Source organism: Parambassis ranga, chromosome 14, assembly GCF_900634625.1.
Source record: "Parambassis ranga chromosome 14, fParRan2.1, whole genome shotgun sequence".
In the NCBI taxonomy this organism is placed as follows: Eukaryota; Metazoa; Chordata; class Actinopteri; family Ambassidae; genus Parambassis; species Parambassis ranga.
In genome coordinates, this window is record NC_041034.1 from 8,372,589 (window position 1) to 8,386,760 (window position 14,172).

The 14,172-nt window shown below is 42.0% G+C and overlaps 1 protein-coding gene and 1 non-coding gene across 2 annotated transcripts; one reads left to right on the forward strand and one right to left on the reverse strand.

Annotated features, from left to right (window-relative positions):
• Window positions 1-454: 454 nt before the first annotated feature.
• On the reverse strand, window positions 455-7,464 carry aldh3a2b (aldehyde dehydrogenase 3 family, member A2b). Its single transcript, XM_028422131.1, has 11 exons — window positions 7,296-7,464; window positions 6,314-6,476; window positions 5,992-6,223; window positions 3,576-3,661; window positions 1,952-2,160; window positions 1,742-1,859; window positions 1,528-1,669; window positions 1,138-1,304; window positions 940-1,039; window positions 628-866; window positions 455-530 (listed from the first exon to the last, which is right to left on the reverse strand). The coding sequence occupies exons 2-11, from the start codon at window positions 6,473-6,475 to the stop codon at window positions 516-518; spliced, it is 1,470 nt and encodes a 489-aa protein (XP_028277932.1). The 5' UTR covers window position 6,476; window positions 7,296-7,464; the 3' UTR covers window positions 455-515.
• A 5,531-nt stretch (window positions 7,465-12,995) lies between these two features.
• Window positions 12,996-13,069, forward strand: trnat-agu (transfer RNA threonine (anticodon AGU)). The gene has a single exon. It is a non-coding gene; the product is annotated as a tRNA-Thr (tRNA).
• The last annotated feature ends 1,103 nt before the right edge of the window (window positions 13,070-14,172 follow it).

Consider the following 14,172-nt stretch of genomic DNA (forward strand, 5'->3'; position numbering starts at 1 on the left):
CACTGAATATGTCGACAGACACACACTGAAAAAAACAAAGAGCTGCAGGAAAAGCTCAAGTAGCTTCAGGTTGAATATTAAAATGAATGGTTGATCCATCACTGGAATGGAAATGTAGAGACACAATCAAAACTTCATCTTCTCTGTCCTTCATATGAACTTTCATTTATCCTTTGGTAAAATAATAAAATAACCTTCATTAAAAATCACTTATTGCATGAATTTGAATGTTTAAAAAGTGTTTTGTCTGTCTGTAAATCTGATAAAATTTAAAATGTAGTGGATAAAATTACAAGTGCCTTACATAGAAATAAATAATTACCTTCATCTCTGGATTATATCATTACTAAAATCGATTAAGGCAACTTCTGAGACATTCCCTGTATTACTGCAAAATGCTGATTTGATTAATGTAGTAACATGTGTATGTGACGTGATGAAAGTCGTGCTGTTCTTTCTTCATCAGAGAGTGAAGGGAATGGCAGGTTTGCTTTGCGTGAAGCTGCGGGATGTCTTCAACTGAGGTAATTCTAAAAAAACAAAAAAAAATTAAAGGGCTTTCAGCTTGCAAAACAAGCAAAGATACTTCTCACAGGTGATCTGTGTTGAATGAGCATTTTTACTCACCTGTACCACAACAGCAGCCACGACAGCCAGCACAGCTAAGAGCGCCATCCGCCCCACCCAGCCCAGGTCTACGGTCTTCAGGATGAAGAAGCGCGCCCAGCCCAGTTTCTTGTGTGTGTGAGGTGGGTAACGCATTTTGTTCACGCCCTCCATGTTCAGCTTTTTGATGAGACAACTGCGCAGGTGGCTCAACTGGTCGAAGCTGAACTTGCCATGATAACAGCCCATACCGCTGTTTCCTGTGCAGGAAATACAACTAAAGTGTTATTCCTTAACACTGATTTGTTTTTTGGTGCCAAACATCTGACTCACCCACTCCTCCGAACGGTAGAGAGCTGACAGAATAGTGCACAAGACAGTCGTTGGCCAGCAGTCCTCCACTGGAGGTCTCATCCCTCATTCTGTTTATCACCTTAAGAAACAAAAAAATGTGGTGACCATGAATGTCTCTGACCATTAATCTGAATATAAAAGCTGCCCTCCTTCAGCTGTGCTGCTGTTGGTAGACACCTTATCATCTTGCGAGAAGACGTAAAGAGCCAGAGGTTTCTCTCCCTTATTGATAAACTTGATTGCGTCGTCCAGGCCACTGATGGGCAAAATGGGAAGCAGAGGTCCAAATATCTCCTCCTGCATCACCTTCGCTTCAGGCTTCACGTCTCTGAGAACTGTGGGAGCTGAACACAGGAACACGTTTTTATTCAAGATTCAAGATTCAAAGCATTTATTGTCATATGCACAGTAAGGAAACTGGTTTCCCTGTACAATGAAATTCTTACTTTGCTGCTCACACTGAATGCCATAAAGGTTTAAGAAAGACAAAATAGAATCATTTGCAAAAGAGCAAGAGAGTTATTGTCTCATATCTATTATTTCCTACATTAAAAAAACAGAAATCACCTATGTAGCAGTCCGACTCATCATTGTCTCCTCCTACAGCGACAGTGCTGTCTTCCAACATGGCCATGATCCTCTTGAAGTGCCGCTGGTTGATGACACGTCCGTAGTCAAGGCAGGTCTTTGGATTTTCTGTGTAGAAGTCCTGCAGAGAAAAGTGAAATGAATCAAGAGGAAACATTTCTGACATGCTTGAATTGTTTCAGGTCTTCAGTACCTTAATGGACTTTTGAACCTCTTGGATGACGCGGTCCTGGATGCTGGGCTCACATAGGATGTAGTCTGGAGCGATGCAGGTCTGACCACAGTTAGTGTATTTTCCCCAGGTGACACGTCTACATGACAGTGGAAGAGGAAGGACCACAGTTAGATAATAACACACAAATCATCCGAATGAGTGAATGCTGAACTCTGCGTCCCTCTTGACCTGCAGGCGACGCTGATGTCACAGTTCTTGTCGATGTAGCAGGGGCTCTTGCCGCCCAGCTCCAGAGTGACGGGCGTCAGGTGTTTGGCGGCGGCCTCCATGATCACTTTGCCCACTGTGCTGTTACCCGTGTAGAAGATGTGATCGAACCTTTGGCGCAGCAGCTCCTGGGTCTCAGGAACTCCTCCGGTTACAACAGGGTAAAGCTCCTGACACACACACACACACACATTTGTGTATCACAAAACAAGTTACAAGTTTTACAGTTTTTTCTGAATGCTTAAACACTAATAGTGATTCTTATAGCACAATTTCTAAAACTATTAATAGTTATAGCAAAATCACACTGGGTTTACAAAACTAAAAGCAAAAACACTGCTTTACACTCAATTTGCACTTTTGTAACACACAATTTGCAATTGTATAAATATAATCCCCTGCACAGCACTCTTTTTGCTGAACTATAAACACAACTCACTGCTTTACACACAACTTCCAAATGATCAACACACTCCTAGTAAAACAATACACATTTATGGCTGGTATTTACACTATTTTGCCAACTGTCTGGCTACACTGTCACATGTGAAAACTGTTTTACATCATTAGTTCACTTTGCAATCAGCATGAGCACTGTAAATAAGCCACAGGTAATCTTCAGTGTGGAGCACAATGGAGGGAGAAGAAGACTGAGAAGAGTGAGAATTAGAGGAGGATGAGGACATGAGGAAGCAGGAGGAAGAGGAAGAGGACGAAGACTAGGAGGTGAATTTAGTGGAAGAGGACGAGGAGGTGAAGAGAAAGGAGGAAGGGTAAGAAGAAACAGAATTACTGTCATCGGAGCTACAATAGTGGATCATGTGATCAACCATGGAATGACCCTGAGGGAAGCTGGCCAGCAGGGTCAGCCTGAGCCGCTACACTGTAGCAAGCATCATAAGGATATATTGATGAGAATCGGTTAGTACAATTCCCTCACACTAAGTTTTGTAGTAGTACCATACTCTAATGAGAAAAACAACAATACTGTACATGTAAAACTGAAACTGTTACTCCACAGAATTGCTAGACATCCAGCATCTGGAAGGAGGCATGTGAGGATATGGACTAGACTGATTTTCTCTCTCTTTCAGTGAAATTTGTTTTCTTGTGATTGTTTTGATGTGTGTGAATAAACATTCATAATTTGAATCCCTGTGTTTATAGAACTATTTATGACAAAAGTTTGACCTCAAATGGAGATACCTTGTGCACAGAGAAAGCAAAAGCCAGATGTGTTTTCAGTTAATACCATCAGTGTGTAGTTGGCACATTGTGTGCTTAGTAATATGATGGTTTGTGTTAACTGTTTGGTACAAAAATACCATTTTTACAAAGGTTTGAAGAGTTAAGCAAGATGTATTAGCTTTTGCAAGAGGCCTACAATTATTTGCTGATTTTGTGTAAAGTTTTTTTATTTGTGTGTAGAGTTTTGCACAAATAGCCAATAGTTACAGAAATGTGCTTAGGCAATCAGACAAAAACTGTAATGTAGGTCTACAGCTTCACTCCCCCACACATATTCTCCTCAGTAGGAGCCTTTGTGAGGCTGTCCTTGTGACGTTACAGTATAGTTCGGACTCACTTTGTCGATGTAAAGTGGCAGCAGGTCGTCCATGATCTTTGCAGTGTGGACACAGACCTCAGAGGGCTTCACCACAGCTGCGTTACCTGGTACAAGAGACACAGTGAAATTATTTCCCACATCAGCTCCCATACATCTCTCTCTGCCAAAGTTAGCACCTTTACTGATATTTCTATTTCAGATTATTTCAACTGGTGTCTGAGAAAATGACAACACCCACCCTGTCCATCTGATTTAGCACCATGAGAGAACTCTCTCTTCTTCAGGATTAAGAAGAAGCTCAGTGATGATGATTTTAAGCTTTGACTACACAAAAGCTAAAGTGATATTTTTATTTTCGACCCTTTTTTGTCTTGGACCACTGAAGCTCTATGGTGTGTTACAGTTTTTCTTAATTGTTTACACACAAATTCTGGTACTTGAGACACAATGACCACAACATGTAACTTATTTACCAACCCCCTGAACCAATTCTGCTAAACTACAAGCACAGTTCCTGCTTTACACTCAAATTGCAGTTTTAAAACAAACCGTTTTTTTAAAACAGTACACACATTTCTCTGCTTTTGGCAGAGAACTTGTTTTCACAAGGAACACACTGCTGTTCAAATATCACAAGGGCAAACACCCATCACACAGTTTAACAATTAGCAATCAGAGCTTTAGCATAAAAGCGAGCAACAGCTGAGCCCTTCTGTTTTTGGAGCAATGGATTGGTGTATGTACTCTCACTAGAAAATGGCAGTACTGCATATCAACACAGTACTCAATGAGTATAGTAGTACAGTAGCTACCCTTGGCCCCTACAACACCGCCCATCTGATCACATTCCTGGACACCCTACAGAACACACTCGTTCCACCGGATCAGGTAGATGGCCCAGAGCAGCTCAGGTACGTTGTCATTTGGGACAACGTAAGTTTCCACAGGGCTGCTCTGGTTCGTAACTGGTTCACTGCCAACACACGCTTTTTAGTTGTTTATCTCCCTCCATATTCTCCATTCCTCAAGCCTATTGAGTGTATGACCGAAATCCACAAACGCGTATACCTCTTCTCCAAGCTATGGAGGACGCATGTGGAGATATGGCAGCTGATGCTTTTCATGGCTGGATTCGCCATGCTAGGCGATATTTCCCCTGCTGCTTGGCCAGGGAAAGCATTGCTTGTGATGTGGATGAGGTGCTGTGGCCAGGGAGGATGCAGCAGAGTTTTTTGTACTGTAACTGTATACAGTAAATACTTCTGTTTTGTATGTAGTTCATGTGCAACTTTGTGTTGGTTGGGGATGGAAATGGGATGTACATTATGTACATTGTTTTTGCAGGAAAAATAAAATAACATTTTACCCTGCATTTGTGTGTTCTGAGTATAAAAACAATATTCTCAAATATTTTACAACACACTTATGTATGTACTGTCTGTAGTAAGTGTAACACTGAACCAAAAAAATGCCCAAGTCATTATGATGAATGGAGAAGTGTTTTCCATTCATCATAGTGTTTTACACTGAGCACATCAGTGTTGAGCTGGTTCTTATAGATGTCTATTCATATGATGGTTTGTGTGTCATTTGAAAACACAATCCCATTTTTAAGAAGAAATAACATTGTTTAGAATGTAATGATTCATTTTGCAGGAGAATTGAGGGGTTTGCCCATTGTGTGGTTTTTTTGGATTTGTGTGTAGAGTTCTGAGAATACGAGGCATGCTTTTTAGAAATTGTGTGTAAACAAAAAACTGTAAAGGTCTGGTGGAGTGTTGACAGTTGCCTTTGACCTAAACTTTTATTTTCTAATCTGTATCTTATGCCAGCTAATCGACGAAGAAGACTTCTGACCCATTTTGCTGATCTAGGCGTTTGTGTAACACCTGATATTGCTGGCACAAAGTCCATGCAGTGCAAACACTTACTGCAGTTTTAATCTAACCAGGATTCATCCAATTGAAATAGGACTGACCAGCCCACCTGCAGCTGCTCATTACTCAGTCTGCCTCAGCTACAATAATGCTTTGGAAGTGAATATATAGAGGGCCATGACTGAAATCCTGTCTGACTCTATTGGTAATCTTAAAAACTCTGCTTTAGTGACTGCAGTGTAGAGATTACAGAATGACCGTTGACCCACTAATCACAAGCTGAAAGAGACATTGGGTAATGCCTGGATGAAAGGGGAACTGGAGTGGTTATGATCACAAGATGGATGAGTGTAACAAAATAACAAGGAAAGAAAGAAGGAGTTACATACCGTCCTCCGTCAGAGACACATATCACATCAGTTCAAATCAAATGTAGCAGCAAATGGACACAGAACTACAGCCAGTGTGTTTAAAACAACCACTGGTGGCAGAAATGTGCACACACACACACACTGCTCTCAAACCCATTACACACACTTGCTGCATGAGTACAGTACCGGCAGCAATGGCTCCAATGAGTGGCTGGATGGTGACAGCCCAGGGGTAGTTCCAGGCCCCGATGATCAGCACCACCCCAAGTGGCTCCGGCTGGATGTAGACGGTGTCCGAGAGCGTCAGCAGGTTCTTCTCCACTGCTCGGGGGGCTGCCCACTCTTTCAGTTTTCTGATGGCCAGGCCGATCTCTCCCTCCAGACCCAGAGTCTCATACAGCTGTGTCCCCACCTCACTCTAAGGATGATGACAGAAGTCTAAGATTTTAGTTCCTAGACTCTCTATACTAAATGTGTATACACTGCACCCGAAAGGATTCCTGCTCACCTTATTGAGGTCTTTCTTGATGGCATCTGAGATCTCCTTCTGTCTCTCAGTGAATAACTGCTGCAGGTTTTTCAGCTGCTGGATCCGGTACTCTAGAGGTTTGGACCTGCCTGTTTCAAAAGCTTTTCTGGCACGAGCCACTGCTTGCTGCTCCCGGGACATCCTGCAAATCAAAATGGTTTCAGTCTGCTGTTCTGAGGGCTAAAGTAGAAGGAGATAACGCTGTTGTTACATACACATGCAGGTCAACACTTGTCTAAGTTGCCTGAATGCTGAACGACCCAAAACAGAAATGCCACAAAAACTGCATCAATTGTCTAAAACAGGCTGTAAAATTGATAAGCTTAGATATTTGATAAGCTTCAGATGTGGCTTTGATTTCTCCCATGCCCTCCTGTGGATTGGATTCTTTGTTGTTTTTTTTTTGGAAAAGAATCTTTGTATATTTTCAGGATTTATGTAAAAAAAAGCATTTTGAGGCAGAATTATGAGGTAAGCTTCCTTCTCTGAACTTCGTTTTTTTAAACATTATGTTACTTTATTGTATTTTAATTGAATAAAAGATCCACCACATATACACGTCCATGGTTAGGACTAATTGTTGAATCGGCTGTGATGCAGCCTGGTTGACGCCCCTGCTGCTGTTCTGGAGAAACAATGTGTTGTAATATGAGCAGGAAGGGTCACCTCCATAGTAACAGCACAGCTGTACTGGGTCAGAGTTAAAGCTGCAGTAACGAACCGACAACATCCGGGTACTCTGTTGTCATTGTTACCCTTCACACGAATCGAGATTACTTTGTAACAACTTCAGAGAATCTGTTATCTGTCAGCGGCGGCGTTATATCCACATCAGCCTGCTGGTCGTTCATTACTCTGTGTACTTGCGTCTCCTCCTCGCGGTTCCGCTCTGCGCTGCGTGGACTTTTGAGATTTTATAAGAACTGAGCGAACACTTTACAGCCTCTTACGTCACTCTTACCTTTATAATTTCAGGCGCAGTTAGTTTCTTGAGGTCCTTTTCCGTGCGGATGGTGAGATGACTCGCTGCAGAGTAGCTCTACGATGACAGCGGCACAGCACCAGCAGCCCTCCTTCCCCGTTAGGTCACACCCCCCTCAGGGGCCGGACCACTTCATCCAGGCTGGCTTCATTTTTCAGCTCGGCTCCTCACGGAAATGCCTCAACAACAGCGACCCAGTGATCTCAGTGACCCCATGACTGTTTCCTCTAGCGCCACCATCAGGTCAAAGCTTGCCAAACGCTTGGTTTAGAAATGCTGCAGCTCACGCTTTGGTCCCTAAATATCCAGTAAAATAATCTGAACATGTGCCTGGGCTATAAATATCACTGGCAAAGAAACACTGTTGAGATGTAATTATAACCACATAAATGTATTGTAAAGTTACAGAATGCAGAGACACTGGCCTTCATTCTTCCTCTGTGTGGATAAAACAGCCAGATTATTTGGTTTGTGAAAATTCAGAAAATAATAAAACTATCACTAAAAGTGGCCCCTTCATCATGCTTAATGACAATTCCTCAAAATCATTAGAAAATCATTTAAATAATCAATATAAATGACTTTATTACACCACACAATTTAGATTATTGGAAAAATCATAAAAATATAATGTGACTGATCTCTAAAAGATCAAATCAGAAACAGACGTAGTGACTTTTTAGCTCTTATTTTGACTCCACAAACTGTGAACTCTAAAGGCACACAATACACAAACTGTCCTTCTGTGTGTGTGTGTGTGTGTGTGTGAATGCTTCAGTTTATACCTCACACACTCAGGTGTGCACACACAGGCTTCACTGCTCTTCTGTGTCCACACTCCTCTCTTAAGAAATCAGGCTTGACACTCAGGTGTGAATGACGCTCTGCCCTCCTCTCCCTCACCTACATCCTCGCTCCTTCCCTCACAATACACAAACACCATCCTCAGCCTGCTGTTTGATGTGGAAACTTCTGTCCACATTTCCTGTCAGCCTGAGAGATTTTAGGGCCAAATCCATGTGCCTGCAGGTGAGGGGTTACTCCTCAGCCTGTTTCCCTGTGCTGTAAAATCTGAGAAATAGAAGTCGAGTGTGAGTCCAGCTTGGCCTTGGATAAAAGAACAGCCGGCTGTGCAGGGAAAGCAGGAGGCATGATTCAGTGCAGCTACAAAATAAAGACGCATCACACACCACTTCGGTGTGACCTCAGCTTGATAAACATGCAGAGCAGGAAGTAAGGATGAAGAAAAATACACTGTTTACACAGCAATAACTAGTGTTACATAATTAGAATACACAGTTTGTGTAACTGTATTCTGTTACAGTCTAAAGAGATGGATATTAGAATACAGTTACAGTGTTGAAATCAGCGGGAACTTTCTCATGTTTATTCACTCTGGTGGATAAAACAAGTCACATAAAAATCATTGTCTTCGTTGTAACAAAGATTGTGTTCACAGCAGATGTCTGAATTTGTCTCATTGGGTGGTTATGTACATCTGTATGAGAATGAGGGGTCATTGGAGTGAGAGCTCTTACCGTCAATACAAAATCTTTGATCAAAGCTAAAGTTTTTGGACCATGTCAGTCAACTGGACAGATGGGGTTCATAGTCTGAGGATGAGGATGAGGATGAAGAGTGAAGGTGCCATCTTATAAAGCTCCTCAATCATGCCGGTGCGCTTGAACGAGTGAACTAGCAGAGATGTAAAAAGTACCTGAGACCCATATACTTGAGTAAAAGTACAAATACTCTAAAAAAAATTACTTGAGTAGAAGAAGAAGTCTTCTGGAAGCATCATACTCAAGTAGAAGTGTTAAAGTATTCAATATTTTTGTAATTAAGTATTAAAGTAGTCTGTCGTCTTTAAAATGTACTCAAGTATTAAAAGTAAAAGTACAAGTTAAAGCATAATGGTACTCTTTACTTTACGCAGTCCAAACTTCTGTCCATATAGTGCATTCTGTGGTTGCAGCAAACCCACTGATAAACCAGCTCCACCAAACCTTGTAGTTTTTGTAGTTGTAAAGTACAGATCCAGCCTTTACATACTTTAGTACAGTAGTGAAGTACTCCTACTTCTTTACTTTACATATCTGTGAAGTAGTTAGCTGTTAGCTTCTAGCTAACTGTCCAAAACTGATGCTGATGAACATTTAAGTAGGAACATGTGGCTGCAGTCAGGTAGTTTTACTCACGGTAAAATGAAGACTGTTTGTTTTAGGTTTTATGTACATATTCAAAGACGGTTTAAATGACGGTTTAAAATGACCTTTGGCTGTTTGTTTAAAATTATTTTGACGTCATTCTGTTTCTGTTCCTCTAACACTGTTGTGAATGTAGTCAGCTGTAACAGTCTGGACATGTTTTACTGAATGTTTTATAGGGTCCTCTGTAAGCAGGGGCTGATTGCTGCAGTCAATCACTTAACATTTAATTCAATGTGTAAGTAATGCAAGTATTCAGAATGTGTTGGAGTAATGTAACGGAATACATTACAAATTACATTTCAGGACATGTAATCTGTATTCTGTAACTGAATAATTCTTAAAAGTATCCTTCCCAACACTGGCTGAAATAATGTTTATGACCAAAAACATGAACTGAAGGGCACAAATGCCTGAACTGAATGATTATGTATGAGGGTCATTATTTACATGCTGGGACATGTGCCAGTCTGTTTATGCTGTAGCACTGGTTTGTAATAATAAATAATTTTCTTATTAACTTTATTTACGTATACTTTACTTTTTTATTAACTTTGTATCATGTAGCTTTTTGGGGTCTATATGTTATTCTTGAGTTGGAATATTGTTATTTTAGGAGAATCAGATGGATCATTGTCACAGAGGGAATCATGGTGCCAAAATTTAAGGTAGAAGTTTGACCTAATATTAATTTATCCAAAGCAGGGTCTAAGGTTTTTTTTACTGATCATATTATAACTACAAATTTAATACTGTTTCACTAACATATGTATCTTAATCCATGGATTAACAATGAGCTGCCATTATGGGCCCAATGTGCAGGTTCCACAGTGGAATTTCTAAATGTTAAATAAATAATATTTTAATATTACATTTTATTTATTATTTTATTAGTTTGACCACAGGCATCTGATGGTTCATTTTCATGTCTAACCTCCAGATGTCAGAACGAGTTGTTTTGGACTTACTTCATGCTGTCATGGCAGCATGTGACCCGGTTTCGAATGCCCATTGTTTGGACTATAGGCCCAGTATCGATGGGCTGTTGGCCTGATGTCAGTCATGTTACGGTCAGCAGGAGCTTGAGTTCTAGGATCGTTATGGTCCATTGTTCCTGTGCGCAGGAGTCAGTGTGGGATAATTCAGTGCTAAAGACGCGATCATCAAGATTAATGTCTCATCTTAGACCACGTGATCACAACATTGGCTTCCTTGCAAAGGTGCATCTCTGCTGACAAAATGTAGGTTTATAATCTGATTATAATCTGAAATTAAAAGTAAAACTCTGATACATTTTAACAGATATTTATTTATCTGCTTCTGTCTGCTGTTTGTAACGTTAAATCCAGTTTGCGTTGGTCCGTCCACAACCAACACTGTGAGTCTGGCACTAACCTGGGAACTGCTTGTGCATTGGACTCTGCGTCTAATCCGGTGTTTTGATGTCTCGATCGGTGGAAACGCAACCGACCAGGAAGAAGAAAAAGTAGCCAGATTTGTCACCTCGGCACATTATAGCTGACTGAAGCCTCACACTCCTGCAGCCTCTTCAATACACTTCCACCACACACATACACACACACGCTGCGTTTTTTCTCATGCGCACCAGGAGGCAGCGAGGATGTGCCACAGACTGAAGTGTCAGAGAAGCTTGTTGTTGCCATGAATCAGCTTTAGACTACACAGATATGTGATTTTTGGATCATATAAAGTCTCTGAAACTGAAGTTCCATCTACATGGTCAAAATAAGATTATTTGCATTTCCCCACAAAAAAAAACATGTGGTGTTAACTTTAAAAAATGACACAAACTCATTATTTTAGACTCGGCAGAAGGTCACATGACTAACCAGGTCAGGATAAGCTCTAAATAGGCACATTAATGGGTCATCTGGGATCAAACAGACACATATTAGCAGGACGGCCATTAGTAGGTGTGCGCCACATCAAAAGCACGCGTTTGTCAAGACTGACAACATCCAGTGTGATGTGCAAGAGGGAGGGGGCACAGGGGGGGTCGTTTTGTGTCTGCACCCGAAGTATAAAAACCTCTGGCACTCACAGTGCTCACAGTGTCAAGGAGACTCACCTGGAAGGCACATAAGGAGATCATTTGCTTAGTGTTTCAGGAAAAAGGAAATAATAATGGCATACGGATTGGATTATACTGGTGGTAATTCTGCTGACATGTTTTACTCGGGGCATTACTGGACTGCTACAAACCTGGATTTGAACAATGAGGATGATTACGCACAGGTATCCAGAGGTGAGTAATGATTTTGGTTGGTTAGAAAGCATCAGTTTGGTACATGATTGTAGTTTTGCCAAACATTTCTCCACTCAGATGTAATTTGGAGATCACACAATAACATCTTCTTCTTCTTTCCTCAGTGCACCATGATGCTCCCCACAGGATGCGCCCTGAGACTCAGCGCCGCCGGAAGCGCACCACCTTCAGCAAGGCGCAGCTGAGCCAGCTGGAGAGGGCCTTCTCCGTCACACAGTACCCGGACATTAAAATGAAGCAGTCTCTTGCCTCTATTACTGGACTTCCGGAGTCTAAAATTCAGGTATGTCACGCGCTTTAGTTGCGTAATTGGTCAACCAGAGTGTTTCACTGAATGGTGGGCTAACCACAGTTCTTTCTTTCATTATTTCAACAGGTCTGGTTTCAGAATCGACGTGCTCGCTATTTCAAAAGCAAGAAGCCAGCCAGAGAGGCCTCCAAACCCTCCACAGATTACCTGTACCCACAGACCACCTACCCGGAACCACCCAGCCCAGCTTTCCCACAAATGGCTCATTCTTTCCCTCTTACTCCCAGCTTGCCGTCTCCTCCAGGCTACCCAGTGCCAAGTCTACCCCAGTCTACCAGGCTCTCCACAATCCTGGACAGCGAGGCCACACTTACATCCCCAACTCAATCTGCATCCTGCTCCCCACAAGACCACTACTACCAAACCACGGACTTTGATTACTGCCAAGACGTGTTGTCTCACGGGGGGCTCTGTGAGTGGGATCTGAATGAGGACTTTGAGGCTTTCCTCGGCGCTTCACAGGGATCCCAGCCTGCGGGCAGCCGCTGCAGTGAAGTTGGATATCCTGAGCCAAGGGAGACCGTCCAGGGTCAGCTGGACCACCAGACCTTCACGTGCAGTGATGAGTCCATGGACGACTTGTCGGATCTGTGTTTGCAGGACCTGATGGGTGACTTCAATCTGTCGAGTTGTGAAATTTCTCCAGAAATGATTGATTATCTTTTGGGCTGACGTATAATATGATGTACATATTTTATAGAAAGTTATATAGCTGCACTGTAAATAGATATAGCAGAATAACATGTATAGAACTATTCAGATATTCTTATGTACTTAGAGTATAGCAGAGTATAGCAAATAAACAAATTTCTATCTAGCCTTTCGTACTGTCTGACGTCTCTTATAATCGCTGTTTTTGAGTCGGCTTGTCACGTGGCGCCGTGGCTTAGTTGGTTAAAGCGCCTGTCTAGTAAACAGGAGATCCTGGGTTCGAATCCCAGCGGTGCCTTTTGTGGTGTTGTATCAGACAAATTTACAGACGACAGAGATAAACCTGTGAAACGGCTCTTCCATACTCCGCGAGACAAAGAGCGGAGAACGCACTCCACGGGTGGTAAGAGATACAAAAAAAGGTCTTTTCCGCACTGAGGTACCATACTCCGCGAGACGCATGTCTGCAGAACTCCTCATACGGCCCGCCCACTAAACTATAAGGAAAGACTTTACTGAGTTTTTTAACACACCACAAGGACTTGTGCCATGGCAAGAGGGCATTATACAGAGAGGGTGCCTGCAACAGCGTGAGATGTCCGGCGATGAGTTGTGAAAATGCGACATTAAAAGTAACAATAGCAAAGATTCAGTGTTTGTGCCTTTATGACCACATTTGCACATCTACTGTGTTCCAATGTGCCTGCGATACTTCAAACTGTCCGGTGATGAGCTGTGAAGATGCGACATTAAAAGTAACAATAGCAAAGATATCCAGACATTGTTAACGAGCCTATTATGCCCGGGTATGTAGGAGTATATAGAATGGTAACAGTCACCATCTGGTATGTGTGAATGGCTGTCTGGAGTTATTGGTGACAAATCACCCTTACTTGCCTTTCTTTTTTTCTTTTATTGCTCATCATGCAAAACCAGTATGGTCTTATCTAAATCTGTTGAATCAGTGCTGTTTATATACCTACCTATATACCTGGAGAGGCTCTTGCGCTTCTCCACTTTCATCACGCCCACAATAAATTCCGACCAATCACAGCATGGTTGCCGCACAGCCTTGAAAGACAAAGTTCGGCCCGGACCCTGTGCACAGGAGTACGGATCAGCGGGCGGTCAGAGACAAAAAATGACGTCATTTTGTGGGCGTAACTTCTGCAGGGGGGAAAAATGTCTTTGTCTCGCGGAGTATGGATCCAGCTTAAACGTCAAAATAGACACAAATGTCTTGCACAAAAGTCAGACAAGTCTTAAAAAGGGAAACAAACAAAAACAAAACTTACAATTATATTAATTGTGATTTTTTTTCTGTCGTAGCATTTAACCCACCAGATGGTGCACCTCTATCAAGAGAATAACTTGTCAGTCTGACAAGTCACATCAATCCTT